This window comes from Pyrus communis, chromosome 9 (genome assembly GCF_041283825.1).
Source record: "Pyrus communis isolate YQ-2024b chromosome 9, ASM4128382v1, whole genome shotgun sequence".
NCBI lineage: Eukaryota > Viridiplantae > Streptophyta > Magnoliopsida > Rosales > Rosaceae > Pyrus > Pyrus communis.
The window spans coordinates 3,488,086-3,510,464 of NC_142573.1; the positions used below are offsets into that span (position 1 = coordinate 3,488,086).

Consider the following 22,379-nt stretch of genomic DNA (forward strand, 5'->3'; position numbering starts at 1 on the left):
CAAAGGAAAAATCAGAAATGGCATTTTCGTAGTAACCAACAAGCCGCGTGTCTATTTCTCAACCCTCCATTACTTAAACCTCGTAAGGCCTCGTCTTCCTCCTCACATTCTCTCTGCGACTCTGTTTTTCCATCACACAAAAACACAATGAGCTCTGCTCCTGGAAATTACCTCAAAGCCACCCTGGCCGGAAGAAGAAGAAGAAGAAGAAACACCTCGAGAAGAAGACTTATGTCGCGCCGGTGTCGAGCTCCGGTTAGAAGATTCAACAGCGGCGACCGCAAACGGCGTTGTTCGAAGGCGGTCTCGGCCAAGCTGGAGACGCTGAAGAGCCTCGTTAATCCGACCCACGTCGGAAAATCGCTAAAAGCCGACGAATTGTTCCAGGAAACGGCGGATTACATCGTTCTGCTGCGGACCCAGGTCGTGATTTTGCAGAGACTCGTCGAGTTTTATGGATCTAGTGAGAAGGAAAATGTTGCTGCTGTATCATAGTAGTTCAATATCTTTTAATTTGTCAATGCAAAAAAAGAAAGGAAAAAATATGGGTTTTTCTCCTTTTATTTTTCTCTTAATTTTTGTTTGGAAGTTTAGATGCTGCATGCTTTGTTTGGTTGAAGATCATCCACCAAATGAGGCTCGACTTAATTAATTAATAGCTAATTTTTTTGCCAGATCTTTTGTAGCAAAATATGCTACTTTGTTATAGCAGATGTGTATCAGGCTAGTTAACAACGAGTTCGCATGTTAGATCTCTCTTTTTTGTTGATCAGAGTAGTTTAAAATATCGATCCGTTAAAAAAACAACTTAGCTTAAGCAATTTATATCTTGACTAAGACTGAAAGTTTTATACTTTTCCCTCTTTTATCATCATTTTCCTGCTGCTTGAAATTGGTTAAATTTGAATAATTAATCATATTTTATTCCTGGGTTTTTGTTTTTGTGTCTGAATTAAAATGCATAAACAAAAACTGCAGGAATTCTTTGGCACCCAAGAGCTAGACATCCCTTCTGGCTCTCTCCATATATGTCTCTCTTGCAGGCACACTCTGCACACACATCATTTTCTAAGCACACAGACATGCATTGTAGAGAAAAGAAGAAGATATATATATATATATATATATATATTACATTATATGTATGATGAATCTATATATACACATATAAATCCAGGGCATGCATGAGTGAAAGGCATGGCATTTTCACAGAGAAGCCTGGAAACCATATGTCAGAATTATCTGTGAAAAGAGAGCATGGGGTGGTGGGTGGTGGTGGTGACAGTCATTGCAGAGGTACTATGCAAGAAATTAAAGGAATGGGGATGGATGGATGTATATAGTAAATTGAATGTGATAGGTAGTGAAATTCACATAATATCTCCATGAAATTGACAGCAGAGCCCCTTGTGGCATGCAGTGTTTTGTGATGATAGGGACATGTTTTTATTTCTCAGCACAGTCAAGAATCCCATGTGCAAAAGCCAAATTTGAGGGGTCTTTGCCTGGAAAAAAAAATCTCAGAGTGTGACGGTCACACTAACATGAGAGACGTTGTTGGTCCGAATGTTATAATATAGATGGACGATTATGTTGATATTTCGTATAATATCACTGATTTATCCTCTTATTTTTCTCAACAATTTTTAGGTATAAGGAGAGATTTGAATTTTGGAATAAATGGTGGAACACACTGCTCTAATCAACCACTGTACCCCCACAAATACTAGGATATAATATTATTAGACATATACATTGATATAACATGAGTAGATTGATCCCCGGCAATAATGTATGACATTCACACCGAAGAAATTCATCTTTGCTAGTTTAGATGTCTCGTGTGTTCTATAATTGCCTTGGTTTAGCGATAGCATCACCAATCCACCACGTGGTATTACCAATAATGTGATATGGTTGGGCGGTAAAGTTGACATTCTTGAACTTTGGAGTATAAATTTGCTAAATAGATAGACGTGATATAACATGAGTGGATCCGTAACACAACTAATGACAATGATGTCATGTTTGCCAGTTTGGATGTGTCATGTGCTATGTAATTAAATATGTATGTTACTTAACGTCCGTTCTGCTATGTGTAATTATAAGTGTGTTAAGCTTGTAAAAGGAAACCATGTGCAAAAGCAAGAGCAGAGGTCCACAGCAACTCAGCACGCTGTGCTGGTTCTACTGGTTTAGGGGAAAAAATGAGCAACATATATTGGTGAATCTAATTTCGGTTGCTTTTCAATAAATTTTGTAACATGGAGTTCAGAGCTCGAATTAATAACTTGTTCATTTCTCCTTTTCGGGAGCAATTAATTGCCCAAATTTTAATAGTTTTTGCATTAATTCTTATAGCTTCTTAACCTTCCATACTCTTATTGGAATAGCGAGGAAGTGAATGCATATGCTAGCGTTTCTACGTGCATGTGAATGATTATCATTTCTCAATACATTGTGAGGTTCGATTGCAATAACAATTAACAGTCGTGTCGTTGAAAAGTGTACATACTCTACTAAAGCTAGCTCTAGCTACTAACTAGAGTTTTAGTTTTTAAGAATTAAGAAAGTGAGAATGGCTAGTTTGATATTTTATCTTCCAAAAGTGCGCAGAATGATTTTTTTTTTAAATTCCATGTTCTTTCCTTTACTTAAAACAAGAAGAAGGATACTTCCATGACCTTTCATTTGAAAAAAGGGCTCCGTACCTCCACAACCATGACTAGATACAAACATATATGTGTCACATCTTCATCAGCTAGCATTTGTCCATACTTTTGAAGCTGGGAGAAAATATTGCCTCTCTTTTTCGAATAGCTCCAATAAAGTATGTTTTTTTTTGCAGGTTCGCATATGGGGTTGTCCTCCAGTTGGATATACCCGCGTTGGCCGTCACTGTAGTTGAATGAACACGAACAAACTCTTACCATTTTAAAATGCCAAGTACAAATGTTTATCAATCAGGTAAGATCCGAACTCTTTAATTTGATTCCTATTTCATCTAATCGGCTCCGCTAATCCGACCTATAAACCATAATTTCATGATATAATTGTATATTTTCGATGTTGGACAAACAGTTATATATTCAATCATCTCAAATACAAATATATATATATTCTAATCAAAGTACGCAAGGCGCTAGTCTGGCGGTAGGCAAACGCCTAACCCTTAAATATTTCTTCTTGTTTCAAAGCCTCTGGTATAGTCATGATGGTGGTCTCTCTTCCACCACTTGCCCAAACCATTGGGTGGTCCTCGAAGGTCCTCACATGCGCTTCTTCAGATTTCCGGTGATCCGGGCCATCATAAATGGATCCACCCCTGGTGACCACGGTTTACGGATATAATTAAGATATGCATACACTTCTATATTTTATTGTATCACTGTATCAACTGAAGCATTAGTATCATATTAATTCGTAAAAACAGATGATTAGCACATTTTCTTGTTTGCTTCTTCCACTTGCATGCCCTGTGATTTCATCCATTCAATAAAATTCTTGAAGATCTTGTTAGATTGGCCGCCTTCTTCGACATTGGCGATGGCCAATTCCTTCAGTTTCAAAGCTCTTTCGTTGAAATCTTTGTCTCCGAGCAGTTGTTCCAACTTGTTCTTGATTTCTTCTTTTGTGATGATGCCAGTTTCATTCTTTTCGAATTTCAATCCCACCTTCCAAACGTCACAAATGTAGCTCTCATTAGTGAACTGGTCTGCAAAGTATGGCCAGCACAAGAAAGGAACCCCATTGCTTAGGCCTTCTAGGGTAGAGTTCCAACCGCAATGGCTTAGAAAGCAAGCAATCGAAGGATGAGCCAGAACCTTCTGTTGAGGTGCCCAACCCACCATCCGACTGCGAGAGGCTACTCGCTTTTGATATCCTTCCGGGTAGGGATCACTCGTCGTGTCAGTGATATCTTGCCTCACGACCCAGAGAAATGGCCTCGCGGATAATTCGAGGGCCAGGGCCAATTCTTTAAATTGGGTTGGATTAAAAACTGTGAAGCTGCCAAACGCAACATAGATCACTGAGTTGGGTGGCTGTTGATCCAGCCACTCTAAGCAAGTTGAGTCTTGTGGCCAGAAGTGGCCTGCTGAATTCCCAAGCCGTCTGCTCGCCAAGAGCGGGCCTATCGGTAGAATGTCGGGTGCAAAGGTGAATGTTGCTGGCTCAAGATCATACGCAGAGTTGCAAAGAAGCCAGTCCGCCACTTGCACAGCCTCGTTGCTTTTTAAGATTGATTGAAACAAGATTTTCTGAGTGGTTTTATTACCAAGACATGCCCAGATAAAGTCTTCAGTTTTCATGGTGGGCATGTTTGGTGCCAACTGAATCACCTGGTTTTTCAATATGGTTCCTGCCATGAGTGAATGAAATGAATGATCATGGAAGGATGACCATAAAAACAGAACTTAAGAGTTGCATTTCCTATTACTAATCATGGGGGTTTCAACTGTCAAGAGGATTAGTCACAAATCGAGGCTTCGATAGATGTGAGACTCAACACATGCCACACAACCTGAAGTTTCACCACAGTTACCAAAAATTTAGATCAAGTTCGAATAGTCACTAGCAAGGACCAGGTCTACATCCATCTCTGGTAGACCCGTTAGAAACTGCTAATGGCATCTTTAAAAGCGTTTTCTAACAACTAAAAGCGCTTCTGATTACATTTGGATAAAAAATAATACCTTTGGGTGATATAATCTCTTTATGGACTTCAAAATCTTATATATCAAACGAGTGAGCTTGAACAAACTGAATTTGAACTAGTTGGACTAAAATATTTGCATAACACGGTTGAATAACAAGTTAGTGATAAAGGATCTCACATTTCTCACTTACCATCATTGTCAATTATTCCTTCATCAATTAACTTGGGGATGCTAAACTTCAAGGCCAAGACTGCAGCTGATGCCGGCCAAAAGGCGAGCACCTTGGTTTTCATCTTCACCGCAATTTCCAGAGCCCACCCGATAGTCTGATCAGCAATGACACAAGTGATTTTATCGCCTTCCCCTCGGTTATTAATCTTCTCTATCAGCTCCTCTAACTTCCCTGGCATGACTCGTCGCGCTGCTTCTGATAACTTTCCTAGGTCATTCCTGTCCTGCCCCGGTTCTAAGCCATCCGGTATTGAAACTAGATCGATGCAATCCCTCCTTATATGACTTTGGTCATCCCCCAAGTAGTTCATGACGCGGTTGTGATTGAAGTCTGTGTTGACAAACGTGACCTTGAAACCATGATTCACTAAGCATTGTGACAACTCCATCATGGGAATTACATGGCCTTGTGCAGGAGCAGGAATAACTAAAATATGTGGGCTGCTCATTGGTGTTTCTTATTTTTTTTCGACTTTCAGAGTGCTCTAATCTTAACCATATCGATTGACCGAATTTGGGAGGAGATCTGGGGCATCTGTTGAGAAGCCACTGCTTGTTGCTTTTGGTGTTTTGGTCTTGTTTGAATATTCACTGCTTGGATTTATTATGTTGTTGTTTTGTTTGATTTCAGTTTCATCACTTTGTTCTTGATGTGTGTGTGTATATATATTTATATAATATAATATATATATATATATATATATATATGTATGTATGTATATACGACAAACTTCATAACCTTATCCACTGCATTTGGAGAGGGATCCATATGGAAAATATATCCACGAAAATACCAACTTGTTATCAACAAATATCAACGGAATCCCGCTGTGCCAAATAATTAATATTTGTTTCTTGTTTTTATTCAATAATTCATGGAACAAAGTGTTTCGCAGAAATAATTGTTTCCATCAGTTCATGTGTGATTTTTTGGTAGCTACTAGTTGACTAAATGTTAGTAGTTGATGTGTGCTAGCGACAATCCTCTAATAATTGCCAGTTTCTTATTCAATATTGGTGATATGATTTTTAGTACATGTACAAATAAGGTTAATATCACTCAGAATATTTGCAATAGTACAAGGTAGCTATAGTATGAAAGCTCATGTGTGACATCCCGTCCCGGGATTATTAACACGTACGCGTGGAATTACAATTTTGCCCCTAGTGTGTTTTTCGTCACGTTGTGGGGTTGTTTTGTGTGTTGTGGCATGTGTTGGGCCACACACACACCTGCACACTCTCTGCCCTTCCCTTTCCCTCTACCTCTCTCTCCCGTGTCTCTCTTTCTCTCCCCCGAGCTTCCACTTCCCCTGTAAACGTACGGACACAAACCAAGGACCACTAAACCGTAGCAGATCGAAGGAACCAACTACACCATTCGACTCGTGAGGTCGAGACGAGCTCAGCCATACCCTTTTCAGCTTGTAGATGTGTTGGTGAGGTTCCAAGGAGCCTCGGAGTGCTTCGTTGGACAAAATTGGACGTCGGGATCGTCCTGTTCGAAGTTGGCCGGTTTTGAAGAGCTTGCACAGTTGTTTCGCATTTAGGTGACACGTACCCCGAGGACGAGCGTGCACACGCGAGACAGGGGGGCTACGACCCTTCTACATACCAGTGAGTGGGCTTTTGTTTTCCGTATATACCTATATACATTTATATTCCCAGAAATTGATTTAAAAAGGGTTATTTACATTATGCCATGCACTTTATTATTATCGTTTACGCATCATTGCATGCATTATTGTGGCATACATATATATATGCATATTGGGTGCTGTGGACGCACAGGTAAGTGTCAGGTAAGTGGTATTCGCATTTACTTTCAGCAGTTGGTTGAGATGTTTAGAGAGCTCATAACCTGCACCTCCGGTGTTAGTGCTCCCGCCCTGAGCAGGGCACAGGCTTTCACGTGATGTTCACCTCTCGCACCTTAGGCTCAGCTTGGATCCAAGCTAGGTGCACAGGCCTGTCGTACAGACCACATTAGATGGTTCCGACTTGTAGGTGACCCGCGATTATTCGCCCAGGCTTCACGTGATCGTAGCACTTATTTACACCCAGTCCTGTCGTACAGACCACTTTAGGTGGTTCCGACTCGTGGTCAGGTTCAGATATTGAGATTGAGATTAGAGCTCTATATGCAGCCGTACAGGTCACGTTAGGTGACTCCGGCTGCCAGATTACACGATGTTGATATGATTATACCTGAGCACTTGCATATCTTTATGAGATGTCGGCATGGCATATTATCGAGCATATGGCATATATTTGAGCATGCTTAGCACTTGTACTATGCGTATATATATTTTCTGGGAAGTATACAGGTTTTACGGCGAGGGGTTAGAAAGTATTTTATAAATGATTTTCGAAAGCTTTGTTTTTGCCCACTCACGCTTTTGTTTTGCGCCCCTCCAGGTTCTAGTTGCTTAGCCGTTGCGGTGGTTTCCCCAGAGGGCTTTTCGGCGTTTCTGACAGACACTCACCATTGTAGGGTCGCCTTCGTGCGTACCACTATTGTCGTTTCATTTGGACTGCTATAGACCTGCTCTGAATTATTGTACCGCACATACTAGCACTTATTCTAGTACTTTGTATGCTAGTTTTTAATTATTCGTACCTTTTATTACTACTTTATTAGCTTCCGCACGTGCACATGGCTACGTCACCTTCGTGTGACGGCCAGCACGCTCCGATCTCGGTCGGGGTGTGTCAGTTTGGTATCAGAGCCTAGGTTTGGCAGTCCTGTGTCCTTGTGTGTTTTCTAATGGTTTTGGTGTCTTCTGTCAGAACTATGCCGCCTCGTCGGGAACCCCGTCGCTCTTCTGAGCCTAGTTTCCCCGATCTTACTCAGTTGGGGGAAGTCTTCGCTACAGCCCTTCAGTCAGTGATGCGCCCTCCCCAGAGGACTCCTCTGGAGACTATGTATAATCTGAAGTTGGATAAGTTTAAGGGCAGTGAGGGGCATGAGAATGCAGAGCGCTGGCTAGAACACGTTGAGAAGACCTTCCGTGTATTGCATAACCAGGGAAATCTCCCTATGGAGAGGTGGGTCGAGACGACCACATGGTTCCTGGATACTGAGTCTGCAGCTTGGTGGGAGCAGGCGCTTCGTAGGTTGACTCCAGAGCAGAGGACGGATTGGAATGTTTTTACAGATTTGTTCAAAAGGAGGTATGTGCCCCCTGAGTACATCGATAGAAAGAAACAGGAGTTTACTGAACTGAAGCAGCGGAAGATGTCAGCGAATGAGTACTACCGCAAGTTTACGGATTTGTCTCGTTATCATCCTGATGTCGCTGGTAATCCGGCGGAGATGCTCCGTCTCTTCCGCCAGGGTACTAAGAAGAAATGGCGTTCCATGGCGACTGCTGTCCACAGCGGGACTTACCAGGACTTCTATGAGATATTGTTGAGGATCGAAGACTCTGAGAATATGTCGAGCGATAGTGATGAAGGGAAAGACGACAATTCGAAGAAAGACGACAAAGGTAAAGGTCAGACATCGCTCGGGCCCCGTCAGACTCAGAACTTCAAGAGGGGTGGTGCTAGCTCGAGTTCTTCGAGTGGTGGCTTCAGTGCCACTGGACAGGGCCGTGGAGGTAGATTTTCTGGTGGCGCTAGAGGCCAAAGGCAGGGCGATGGTGGGCGAGGCAGAGCCCCAGTTTGTCGCAGGTGTAACAACCGGCATTTCGGCGAGTGTAGACGTGGTAGCAGTGGTTGCTTCACGTGTGGACATGTGGGACATAGAGCGGCGAATTGTCCCCAGGGCCAGCAGCAGCAGAAACCGCAGCAGACCTTTATGCCACCACCTGCACCGCTTCAGCAGATCCAGGGTCCTAGTAGCTACGGCCAGACGAGTCGAGGTGATGCTTATCACTATCAGGGTGATGCTGTCCCTTATGCTCCGGGGCAGTATCAGTACCCCCAGGATCCCTATTCCCAGGGTGGCTATCCTCAGTATTCGGGCGGCTATATGCCGTATCCTCCAGCTCCAGTAGGTGGTTCTCAGTGGTATCAGGGAGGACAGTATCAGCAGGGTGAGATTGCCACTAGCAGTGCAGGGTCTTCGAGACAGTCGGGTCAGCCCAGTCAAGGGCGTGGTGCTCAGGGACGCGGCGTTCAAGCGAGTAGAGGCCGCGGCGGGCGTCAGCAGGGACAGGGGCGTCTTCACAATATTTCTCTGCAGGACGCTCAGAACAACCCGGATTTGATTATGGGTACGTTGAACATTCTTGGTTGTTTCGCTAGAGTCTTAATTGATTGTGGAGCTACGCATTCCGTAATTTCTCATACATTTGCTCACGTGACGCAACCTCGCCCCACACCTCTAGGGTATGACTTAGAGTTCGCTATGCCTAGAGGAGAGACATGTGTTGTAGATTGTGTGTACCCAGGGTGTCCAGTGATCGTAGAGGGTGTTGTTTTATCAGCCGATCTTATCCCGTTAGATATTGTGGATTTTGATGTGATTCTGGGCACGGATTGGTTACACTTCTATCGTGCCAACATTGACTGTTACGGGAAAGTAGTTACGTTTCACCGACCTGGACTACCTGAGGTTACTTTTGTAGGTGAGCAAAGTGGGGTGAGACACGGCGTTATTTCGGCGCTGCGAGCGAAAAAGTTATTGTCTAAAGGTTGCCAGGGGTACCTAGCACATGTGGTGTTGGATGAGGCCGCTCCTAGTAGAGTTGAGGATGTGAGAGTGGTCAGACACTTTCCTGACGTTTTTCCGGAGGATTTACCTGGTCTACCCCCAGATCGAGACGTAGAGTTCACCATTGAGTTACTTCCAGGTACTAATCTTATTTCTCTAACTCCATATCGTATGGCTCCCGCGGAGTTAAGGGAATTGAAAGTTCAGCTGCAGGAGTTAGTGGATAAGGGATTTATTCAGCCTAGTACTTCGCCTTGGGGCGCTCCAGTTCTGTTTGTGAGGAAGAAGGATGGAACTTTGAGGCTGTGCATCGACTACAGGCAATTGAATCGGGTGACGATTAAAAACCGTTACCCATTGCCTCGTATCGATGATTTGTTCGATCAGCTGAGAGGTGCTTGTGTATTTTCCAAGATAGACTTGAGGTCTGGTTACTATCAGCTGAAGATCAGTGGGGATGATGTCCCTAAGACGGCGTTCAGAACTCGTTACGGTCATTACGAGTTTCTGGTTATGCCATTTGGTTTGACGAATGCACCAGCCGCCTTTATGGATTTGATGAACCGGGTGTTCCAGCCTTACTTGGATAGATTTGTCATTGTCTTCATTGACGATATTCTGGTGTATTCTAAGTCGAAAGCGGAGCATGTTCAACATCTTACTTTGGTGTTGAAGAGGTTGAGGGAACACCAGCTATATGCTAAGTTTAGCAAGTGCCAGTTTTGGTTAGATCAAGTTGCGTTCTTGGGGCACATCATTTCTGCTCAGGGTATTTTGGTTGACCCTCAGAAGGTTGCAGCTGTAGAAAGTTGGGAGCAACCGCGAACCGTCACCGAGGTGAGAAGTTTCCTTGGATTGGCGGGGTACTATCGGAGATTTGTTAAGGATTTTTCGGTGATTGCCTTGCCGTTGACGAGGTTAACGAGGAAGGATATTAAATTTGAGTGGGATGATAGGTGTGAGCAGAGTTTCCAGCAGTTGAAGCATTGTCTCACTCATGCACCTGTTTTGGCACTCCCAGACGATAGTGGTGATTTTGAGGTTTACAGCGATGCTTCTTTGAATGGTCTGGGATGTGTATTGATGCAGCATGGTAGGGTGATTGCTTATGCCTCGCGGCAGTTGAAACCTCATGAGTCGAATTACCCTACCCATGATTTGGAGTTGGCTGCTATCATCTTTGCGTTGAAGTTGTGGAGACACTATCTTTACGGAGAGAAGTGTAGGATCTTTACAGATCATAAGAGTCTCCAGTATCTCTTTACTCAGAAGGAACTTAATCTTCGCCAGCGGAGGTGGTTGGAGTTGCTCAGCGATTACGATTGCACGATTGACTACCATCCTGGTCGTGCGAACGTAGTAGCTGATGCACTTAGCAGGAAATCTCAGGGTCGCATTAATGTGTTGTACGCTAGTCGTATTCCTCTATTGGCGGACTTACGTGCTACGGGAGTAAGGTTAGAAGCAGAAGACCGAGATGTGGCTCTACTTGCTAATTTTCAAGTTAGGCCAATACTTGTTGATCGGGTGCTTGAGATTCAGGTAGCTGATCAGGAGACTCAAGAACTTATTCAAGCTCGAGAGCAAGGAAAGAGGCGAGATCTCAGAGTTCGAGATTCGGATGGCATGTTAATGCTAGAGGGTAGAATGTTCGTGCCTAATAGTGTGGAGTTGAAGAAGGAAATTCTCGATGAAGCACATATCTCGGCTTATGCCATGCATCCAGGAGCTACTAAAATGTATCATACCATTCGACCGTTTTATTATTGGCCGGGTATGAAGAGGGAGATAGCCGAGTATGTGAGCAGGTGTGCTGTTTGTCAACAGGTGAAAGCAGAGAGGAAGAAGCCGTTTGGGTTGTTGCAACCACTTCCCGTTCCAGAGTGGAAATGGGAAAATATCACCATGGATTTTGTGTACAAGTTGCCGCGTACACAAAATGGCTTTGACGACATTTGGGTGATCGTTGATCGACTCACTAAATCGGCTCATTTTATTCCAGTGAGAGAGAAGTATTCTTTGAGCCGTTTAGCGGAGTTGTTCATCTCGAAAGTTGTGAAGTATCATGGTGTCCCAGTGAGTATCGTTTCGGATCGTGACCCACGATTCACATCTAAGTTTTGGGTGGCTTTTCAGGAAGCTTTGGGCACGAGATTACTTTATAGTACGGCGTATCATCCACAGACTGATGGACAGTCAGAGAGAACTATTCAGACTTTGGAGGATATGCTGCGAGCTTCGGTGTTGCAGTTTGGTGATGCTTGGCACCAGCGGTTAGATTTGATGGAATTTGCTTACAACAATAGTTTTCATTCGAGCATTGGCATGGCGCCATTTGAGGCTTTGTATGGCAGAGCTTGTCGCACACCGTTGTGCTGGTCAGAGGTTGGCGAGAGAGTCTTAGTAGGTCCAGAGATTGTCGAGGAAACTACTCAGAATGTTCAGGTGATCAAGTCTAACCTGAAAGCAGCTCAGGACAGGCAGAAGAGTCTAGCGGATCGGCATGCTACGGATAGAGTTTATGAGGTCGGAAATTGGGTATTTCTGAAGCTTTCACCGTGGAGAGGTGTTGTGCGGTTCAGAAAGAAAGGGAAGTTGAGCCCCCGGTACATTGGACCATACGTGGTCACAGAACGAGTCGGTGAGGTAGCTTACAGGTTGGAGTTGCCTCCGGAGTTAGCTAGAGTGCATAATGTTTTTCACGTGTCTATGCTCCGACACTATGTTGCTGATCCATCTCACGTGATACCTCCTCAACCGTTAGAGATTAACCCAGATTTGACGTACGACGAGGAACCGGTGACGATCATCGATTGGAAAGAGAAGGTTCTGAGGAACAAGACGGTGAATTTAGTGAAGGTTTTGTGGAGGAACCATTCAGTTGAGGAAGCTACGTGGGAGACAGAAGATCGAATGAGGGATTTGTATCCCCGCTTGTTCTTTGACCACTAGGGGCTGTTACTTGGTTGTTTTGAATTTCGGGACGAAATTCTATTAAGGTGGGAAGGTTGTGACATCCCGTCCCGGGATTATTAACACGTACGCGTGGAATTACAATTTTGCCCCTAGTGTGTTTTTCGTCACGTTGTGGGGTTGTTTTGTGTGTTGTGGCATGTGTTGGGCCACACACACACCTGCACACTCTCTGCCCTTCCCTTTCCCTCTACCTCTCTCTCCCGTGTCTCTCTTTCTCTCCCCCGAGCTTCCACTTCCCCTGTAAACGTACGGACACAAACCAAGGACCACTAAACCGTAGCAGATCGAAGGAACCAACTACACCATTCGACTCGTGAGGTCGAGACGAGCTCAGCCATACCCTTTTCAGCTTGTAGATGTGTTGGTGAGGTTCCAAGGAGCCTCGGAGTGCTTCGTTGGACAAAATTGGACGTCGGGATCGTCCTGTTCGAAGTTGGCCGGTTTTGAAGAGCTTGCACAGTTGTTTCGCATTTAGGTGACACGTACCCCGAGGACGAGCGTGCACACGCGAGACAGGGGGGCTACGACCCTTCTACATACCAGTGAGTGGGCTTTTGTTTTCCGTATATACCTATATACATTTATATTCCCAGAAATTGATTTAAAAAGGGTTATTTACATTATGCCATGCACTTTATTATTATCGTTTACGCATCATTGCATGCATTATTGTGGCATACATATATATATGCATATTGGGTGCTGTGGACGCACAGGTAAGTGTCAGGTAAGTGGTATTCGCATTTACTTTCAGCAGTTGGTTGAGATGTTTAGAGAGCTCATAACCTGCACCTCCGGTGTTAGTGCTCCCGCCCTGAGCAGGGCACAGGCTTTCACGTGATGTTCACCTCTCGCACCTTAGGCTCAGCTTGGATCCAAGCTAGGTGCACAGGCCTGTCGTACAGACCACATTAGATGGTTCCGACTTGTAGGTGACCCGCGATTATTCGCCCAGGCTTCACGTGATCGTAGCACTTATTTACACCCAGTCCTGTCGTACAGACCACTTTAGGTGGTTCCGACTCGTGGTCAGGTTCAGATATTGAGATTGAGATTAGAGCTCTATATGCAGCCGTACAGGTCACGTTAGGTGACTCCGGCTGCCAGATTACACGATGTTGATATGATTATACCTGAGCACTTGCATATCTTTATGAGATGTCGGCATGGCATATTATCGAGCATATGGCATATATTTGAGCATGCTTAGCACTTGTACTATGCGTATATATATTTTCTGGGAAGTATACAGGTTTTACGGCGAGGGGTTAGAAAGTATTTTATAAATGATTTTCGAAAGCTTTGTTTTTGCCCACTCACGCTTTTGTTTTGCGCCCCTCCAGGTTCTAGTTGCTTAGCCGTTGCGGTGGTTTCCCCAGAGGGCTTTTCGGCGTTTCTGACAGACACTCACCATTGTAGGGTCGCCTTCGTGCGTACCACTATTGTCGTTTCATTTGGACTGCTATAGACCTGCTCTGAATTATTGTACCGCACATACTAGCACTTATTCTAGTACTTTGTATGCTAGTTTTTAATTATTCGTACCTTTTATTACTACTTTATTAGCTTCCGCACGTGCACATGGCTACGTCACCTTCGTGTGACGGCCAGCACGCTCCGATCTCGGTCGGGGTGTGTCATCATGCAAGGTCGTTCTTTACAGGGATTGAGTGAATACTTTGTGTTTAAACTAATCCTTAATTAATTAATTATTTAAAAACAGATTTTAGAAAAGATTTTAGATTTTGTGAAATTTAAGATATGAAAATAACAAACGAAATAGTTTTAAATCAAGGGAAACAGATCTGCAAAACCATAAAGTAATAAAATAAATTTTAAGAAAATTACTTATGGGAAAGACTAGGGTTCAACTGGCGTCATTAACAATCCTCTACAATTTTACCAACTACATATAAATTTTCACATACATGTTTTGAAGGTTATGTTTTCATAATGCATATTTTCATTGTGATGTTCAAGCAAAAACTTATATCCAACATGCAATCTGTCTGTGATGTTCAGATCAAATATAATTAGCATACAAGACTCATTAAGTTTTATGAAAACCCTTTTAAAACCATGCAACCCTTAAGAGAGTGATGTTTGCCTTAAGTAAAATTACAATTACTAATCATAAGAAGCCCTCTTCAATTTCAGGAGGATGTTCCACATAAATTGCTTATCTAATTACCCTAATGGTGGCCAATCACTAAGTCAATTAGATAGTTTAATGAATGTGTGCTAACCGCAGTCGTCTACATGCAAATGAATGATTGTCAGTTGTCAATACGTTATAAAATTCACTTGCATCAACGATTAACAATCGCTATGTGTGAGCGGATAGTTGAAAAGTGTGCATATTGCATATTCTACTAACTAGGGTTTTGGTTTTTAAGAATTAAGAAAGTGAGAGTGGCTAATTGTTTTTTTTGTTTGGTAAAGTAACTTTCATTCAAAGAACTAAAATATACACAAAGCCGATAATATACACAAATCCCTCCCCCAAAGACCCAAACAAAAGGCATAAGCCCCGGCCCAAACAAAACCTAACACAACAAGCCAGCAAAAACAAAAAATCCCCAACTGGAATCCATAAACAGTAGCTGTCGGAACCCCTTGGAAATCAGTCATCCATCCCCAAGGTTGCCAAAACTGCCCTAATTTGCACACAATCCAAGTCATCCAGATAAACTCCACACTTTTAGTCGTAGCGTCGTCACCCAAGGAGCTTCCAAATTGAAGCTCAGTCGCCGAGGAGAACAGTCCCATCGGAACAGTTGCGGCGGAAAGTGGCAGTACAAAGACCCGAACCGAAGTTCTGCACACCTTCCCTTGCAGAATTGAAACTTCACTAGAGGAAATTTCACATTTGAACTGGGTATCGAGAACATGACTAAGAATGGGAGTTGCGGAAGATCGGATAGATCTACACAGGGATCCAAGTCGGAAATACAAGCTATCCAGAAAGGACATAGGAGACAGGCCGAAGGAAAAAGAAGGAGGAGGGACTGGGGCTGCCACCAACCCAAGCCATAGCTAGGATCGGTAGCAACAAAAGTGAGAAAAAAACTAAAGAACCATGCTTGAGAACTAAAGAAAACTCTCACACGTTGGAGAGAAACTCTTTCACAGAGAGAGAAAAGCTCTCACCAAAACGGAAGAGAACTTACAAGTACATTAAAGTGAGAGTGGCTAGTTTGATATTGTATCTTACAAAAGTGTGCAAAATGATTTTTTTTCAAATTCCATGTTCTTTCTTTATTTAAAACAAGAAAACAAAGAAGAAGATACTCCCATGATCTTTCATCCCAAAAAACATTATCTGTGTCACATCTTCATCAGCGGCATTTGTCCATACTAGAAGATATTGCTTCTCCTTTTTCAAAAAGCTCCAATAAAGTATGTTTCTTTTTCTGTTCTTTTTTTCAGGTTCGTATATGGGGTTGCCCTCCAATTGGATACTTGCGTTGACCGTCACTGTAGTTGAGTGAGCACAAACAAACTCTACTACCCAAAAATCGAATCACGGAGTTTTTTCAATTAGTTATGACGCAACATGAAACTAACAAGGGATTTCAACGTAAGCTCTTGAAGAACAAGTTATTGAGTCCATCAGATTTTGGTTGAGAACATGTATTTGATTATTGATTGAAAGATGAGATTACATTTGAAGCTAACGGCTTAAATAACCTAATCACAGTGCCATGGGAAAACTCAAGGGCCTTAGGATAATAAACGAGATTAATCAAGCGACACACGAAAAGTCTTAAATTATTAAAATGCAGTTTTGGAAACCTAAACGGTCTCGGATTGTCAAAATTCACCGTATATCAAACCAAAGTGGTAAATCTGAACTGTGACGTCGTTCTCTTTCAAAAATGTATCATGAGTCTAAATCAGAACTCGGACGTCAATCTGCAAATTCCTGATGTGTCCCTTTCACTTTCAGTTCATTTTCTTTTCAATCCACTCATCCATCTACTCTACATCAAGTTATATATATATCGTGAAATATGCGTGGTACAAATGCTTACCTATCAGGTAAGATCATAATTAATTTGATTCATATTTCATCCTACCGGCTCTGCTAATCCGACCTATAAACCCTAAATTATATATAATTGTACATTTTCAATGTTGAACAAATAGTTATGTATTTAATCAATTCAAATACAAGCATGCACTGTCATATCCTAGCCTGGGCCCCCACCACATCCCAGACACGACTCCATCGTAGCATAATATTATCCACTTGTTTCTGGGAACTCACACGATAACTTCCCTTGGGTCACCCATCCTAGGATCGCTCTCCCTCGAACTCGCTTAACTTCGGAGTTCCGATAGCATCCGAAGCCAGTGAGCTCCCAAAAGACCTTGTGCTAGGTAGAGATGGGAATATATATATATATATATATATATATATATATATATATATATATATATAAGGCTTACAAGATCCACTCCCTGAGCGATGTGGGATCTCACAATCCACCCTCCTTAGGGGTTCGACGTCCTCGTCGACACACTTCCGGCTAGGGATTGGCTCTGATACCAAATTGACACATCCCGACCCAGGCCCCCACCACATCCCAGACACGACTCCATTGTAGCACAATATTGTCCGCTTTGGATCCCGACCACACCCTCACGATTTTGTTTTTGGAAACTCACACGAGAACTTCCCGGTGTGTCACCACTCCTAGGGCCGCTCTCGCCTGAACTCGCTCCACTTCGAAGTTCCGATGGAATCCGAAGCCAGTGAGCTCCCAAAAGGCCTCGTGCTAGGTAGAGATGAGAATATACATATAAGGCTTACATGATCCACGCCCCTAGGCGATGTGGGATCTCACATGTACACCTTGAGCTGTCATTCATGTAATATTGTAGAATTTTATTCTGTGGAGATTAAATTTCGTGATCACGATTCACGGATATAATTAAGATATAAATAGATTTCTGAATTTTATTGTATCACTGTATCAACTGAAGCATGAATCTTATATTAATTCTTAAAAACAGATGATTAGCACATTTTCTTCTTTGCCTCTTCCACTTGCATGCCCTATGATTTCATCCATTCAACAAAATTCTTGAAGATCTTGTTTGATTGGCCGCCTTCTTCGACATTGCTGATGGCCAATTCCTTCAGTTTCAAAGCTCTTTTGTTGAAATCTTTGTCTCCAAGCAGTTGTTCCAACTTGTTCTTAATTTCTTCTTTGGTGATGATGCCAGTTTCATTCTTTTCGAATTTCATTCCCACCTTCCAAACGTATCAAATGTAGCTCTCATTAGTGAACTAGTCAGCAAAGTATGGCCAACACAAGAAAGGAACCCCATTGCTTAGGCCTTCTAGGGTAGAGTTCCAACCGCAATGGCTTAGGCAAGCAATCAAAGGATGAGCCAAAACCTTCTGTTGAGGTGCCCAACCCACCATCCGACTGCGAGAGGCTACTCGCTCTTGATATCCTTCCGGCTAGGGATCACTCGTCGTGTCAATGATATCCGGCCGCACGACCCAGAGAAATGACCTCTCCGAGAATTCGAGAGCCAGAGTCAATTCTTTGATTTGGGTAGGTTTAAAAATTGTGAAGCTGCCAAATGCAACATAGATCACTGAGTTGGGTGGTTGTTGATCCAGCCACTCTAAGCAAGTTGAGTCTTGTGGCTAGAAGTAGCCTGCTGAATTTCCAAGCCGTCTGCTCGCCAAGAGCGGGCCTATTGGTAGAATCTCGGGTGCAAAGGTGAATGTTGCTGGCTCAAGATCATACGCAGAGTTGCAAAGAAGCCAGTCTGCCACTTGCACAGCCTTGTTGCATTTTAACATGGACTGAAACATGATTTTCTGAGTGGTTTTATTACCAAGACATACCCAGATAAAGTCTTCAGTTTTCATGGTGGGCATGTTTGGTGCCAAGTGAATCACCTGGTTTTTCAATATGGTTCCTGCCATGAGTGAATGAAATGAATGATATGGAAAGATGACCATAAAAGCAGAATAAGAGTTGTATTCCTATTACAAATCATGGGGGTTTCAACTGCCAAGAGGATTAGACACTAATCGAGGCTTCGACTATCGTTTACATATACTAGATCTATTAGGTTACCGATATGAGACTCAACACATACACGCCATAGAATCCGAAATTTCACGACAGTAACAAAAAATTTAGATCAAGATCCAGTAGTCACTAGCAAGGAGTCAAGGACTAAGGGCTGGTTTGGTATTGCTGTGCTTTGAAAAAAAGCTGCTTTTGCCGTGCTGTGAAAATAAGCAGCTGTGAAATAAAGCAGCAGAGTGTTTGGTAAACTTTTTTGTAAAAGTGCTTTTGAAAAAAAAAAAGCAGTATTATAGTGTTTAGTAAACTTTTATGTAAAATAGATGTGAAAAAAAGCCGGTTTTTCAAAGCTGGGTTTTGCAACTTCTTGTTTTTGGCTTTTTTTCACCCAAAACTGTGAAAAAAAACTGAAGCTGAATGTTTTCCAAACACAAAAATAACTCCTAGTTTTTTTTTATACTAGCTTTTTTCAGAATCATCTCAGTACCAAACCAGGCCTAAGTCTACATCCATCTCTGGTAGACCCGTTTGAAACTCCTTATGGCATAGTTGAAAGCATTCTTTGACAACTAAAAGCACTTCTGATTACGTTTTGTGTAAAAAAGTACTTTTAGGTCATATTAGCTCTTTCGGGACTTCAAAATCTTATCTATCAAACGAGTGAGCTTGAACAAACTTAATTTGAACTAGTTGGACTAAAATATTTGCATAACACGGTTGAATAACAAGTTAGTGATAGAGGATCTCACATTTCTCACTTACCATCATTGTCAAATATTCCTTCATCAATTAACTTGGGGATGCTAAACTTCAAGGCCAAGACTGCAGCAGATGCCGGCCAAAAGGGGACCACCTTGGTTTTCATCTTCACCGCAATTTCCAGAGCCCACCCGATAGTCTGATCAGCAATGACACAAGTGATTTTATCGCCTTCCCCTCGGTTATTAATATTCTCTGTCAGCTCCTCTAACTTCCCTGGCATGACTCGTTGCCCTGCTTCTGATAACTTTCCTAGGTCATTCCTATCCTACCCCGGTTCTAAGCCATCCGGTATTGAAACTAGATCGATGCAATCCCTCCTTATATGACTTTGGTCATCCCCCAAGGATTTCGTGACGCGGTTGTGATTGAAGTCTGTGTTGACAAACGTGACCTAGAAACCATGATTCACTAAGCACTGTGACAACTCCATCATGGGAATTACATGGCCTTGTGCAGGAGCAGGAATAACTAAAATGTGTGGGCTGCTCATTGGTGTTCCTTATTTTTTTCGACTTTCAGAGTGTTCTAATCTTAACCAGATCGATTGACCGACTCTGGGAGGCGATATGGAGCATCTGTTGAGGTCCTGAGGAGCCACTGTTTGTTGCTTTTGGTGTTTTGGTCTTGTTTTAATATTCACTGCTTGGATTTATTATGTTGTTTTGTTTGCTTTCAATTTCATTACCTTGTTCTTTGTATGCGTGTGTGTGTATATATATTTATATATATGTATATACGGCAAACTTCATAACCTTATCCACTGCATTTGGAGAGGGATCCATATCGAAAATATATCCACAAAAATACCAACTTATTATCAACAAATATCAACGGAATCCCGCTGTGCCAATAATTATATTTGTTTCTTGTTTTTATTCAATAATTCAAGGAACAAAGTGTTTCGCAGAAATAATCATTCCCATCAGTTCATTTGTGAATTTTCGGTAGCTACGAGTTGACTAAATGTTAGTAGTTGATGTGTGCAAGGGGCAATCCTCTAATAATTGCCAGTTTCTTATTCAATATTGGTGATATGATTTTTAGTACATGTGCAAATAAGGTTAAAATCACACAGAATATTTGCAATAGTATAAGGTAGCTATAGTATGAAAGCTCATGCAAGGTCGTTCTTTACAGGAATTGAGTGAATACTTTGTGTTTAAACTAGGGTATATTATCAATTCCCCCCCTGAACTTGTGACCATTGGCCAATTTCCCCCCTGAACTTTAATTTTGGCCAATTTCCCCCCTCAACTCTCATAATTAGTCAATTCCCCCCCTGAACTTTAATTTGGCCAATTTCCCCCCTCAACTCTCAAAATTAGTCAATTTGCACCCTACTGTTAATTTTTTTTTTTTTTTTTTAATTTTCCATCTATTCTTTTCTTAATTTTCAATCTTTCTAATAGCTTCCAACAAAGTACTAAAATTAACATAAACTCACCTGCATAATATAGGGTAAAATGTACAAAAACATAATACAGTTAGTATGTGACATGGGTTGATTATAAGAAAAAGTTATGAATCAGGTTTAAAGCATGTAGAAGAAGAAATAATAACAAAAAGAAATAATAATCCTAAACTCATGGATCAAACCTATTTCAATAAAATGGGTTATTCTTAATAAGGAGTCGAAAATTATGAATAGACTAGCCATTTTTTTACTAAAGCTCGATTCTCCGCAATTTACTTGAACTTAGCTTTCACTTTTATAAAGAAAATTGTATTCACATACAAAAATTTACACATCAATCCTTGTTGTTATCAATTTTGTATAGTCAAAAATCAAATAAAATTACTCCATACTGATTTATTATGACTAATAATACTATCTATGATAAATTGTAAAATTCTAAATTTTAATCTATTTGTAATAGGATAAAGATATAGGAACATGATTAACATACATCTTATTTAGTTTCTTACACACACTTGTTTAATTATGATCAAATTAAAAATTTAACAGTAGGGTGCAAATTGACTAATTATAAGAGTTGAGGGGGGAAATTGGCTAAATTAAAGTTGAGGGGGGAAATTGACTAATCATGAGAGTTCAGGGGGGAAATTGGCCAAAATTAAAGTTGAGGGAGGAAATTGGCTAATGGTCACAAGTTCAGGGGGGAAATTGATAATATACCCTTTAAACTAATCCTTAATTAATTAATTGTTTAAAAACAGATTTTAGAAAAGATTTTAGATTTTGTAAAATTTAAGATATGAAAATAACAAACGAAATAGTTTTAAATTAAGGGAAACAGATCTGCAAAAACATAAAGTAATAAAATAGATTTTAAGAAAATTACTTATGGGAAAGACTAGGGTTCAACTAGCGTTATTAACAATCCTATAAAATTTTACCAACTACTTATGAATTTTCATATAAATGCCTTGAATGTTAGGTTTTCTTAATGCATATTTTCATCATGATGTTCAAGCGAAAACATACATCCAATACGCAATCCGTCTGTGGTGTTTAGATCAAACATAATTAACATGCAAGACTTATTAAGTTATGTGAAAACTTTTTGAAAAACCATGCAACCCTTAAGAGAGTGATGTTCACCTTAAGTGAAATAACAATTACTAATAACAAGAAGCCCTCTTCAACTTCAGGATGATGTGCCAACATAAATTGCTTGTCTAATTACCCTAATAGTGACCACTCACTAAATCAATAGATAGTTTAAATACTATGATTAATAATTCAAAGCAAGTGTGCATCCATTGATCATAAGCAAATTAATAAATCATATATTTATGCTAAGACTTATGGCCTCGCCCGAGCAAAAGGAATTAATTATGTATACTCATATTAAAAACCAAAGAAAATATTATTAAGTAGAAAAAGATTGATAACACCTTGTAGTTTAAAGTTTGCAATTCACCAGAGTTTTGACGAGTTCTCTCAATGTCGCGTAGAGAACCCTAATGGATGGTTGAAAGCTTATATACAACCCCTTATTCATAATCCTACATAAATAAGGTCTTCTAAAATCTAGGAAACAAAAAAACCACAATCCAAATCTAATTGGGAAT

At 41.4% G+C, this 22,379-nt stretch overlaps 2 protein-coding genes and 1 pseudogene across 2 annotated transcripts; 1 reads left to right on the forward strand and 2 right to left on the reverse strand.

Moving 5' to 3' along the window:
• Nucleotides 1-3,069: 3,069 nt before the first annotated feature.
• LOC137739807 (UDP-glycosyltransferase 83A1) lies at nucleotides 3,070-5,527 on the reverse strand. Its single transcript, XM_068479522.2, has 2 exons — nucleotides 4,849-5,527; nucleotides 3,070-4,360 (listed from the first exon to the last, which is right to left on the reverse strand). The coding sequence occupies exons 1-2, from the start codon at nucleotides 5,336-5,338 to the stop codon at nucleotides 3,438-3,440; spliced, it is 1,413 nt and encodes a 470-aa protein (XP_068335623.2). The 5' UTR covers nucleotides 5,339-5,527; the 3' UTR covers nucleotides 3,070-3,437.
• A 2,144-nt stretch (nucleotides 5,528-7,671) lies between these two features.
• On the forward strand, nucleotides 7,672-13,071 carry LOC148694054 (uncharacterized). Its single transcript, XM_088700576.1, has 2 exons — nucleotides 7,672-9,109; nucleotides 13,001-13,071. The coding sequence occupies exons 1-2, from the start codon at nucleotides 7,684-7,686 to the stop codon at nucleotides 13,069-13,071; spliced, it is 1,497 nt and encodes a 498-aa protein (XP_088556702.1). The 5' UTR covers nucleotides 7,672-7,683.
• Nucleotides 13,072-17,529: 4,458 nt separating this feature from the next.
• Nucleotides 17,530-19,949, reverse strand: LOC137739808 (UDP-glycosyltransferase 83A1-like; annotated as a pseudogene).
• Nucleotides 19,950-22,379: the final 2,430 nt, after the last annotated feature.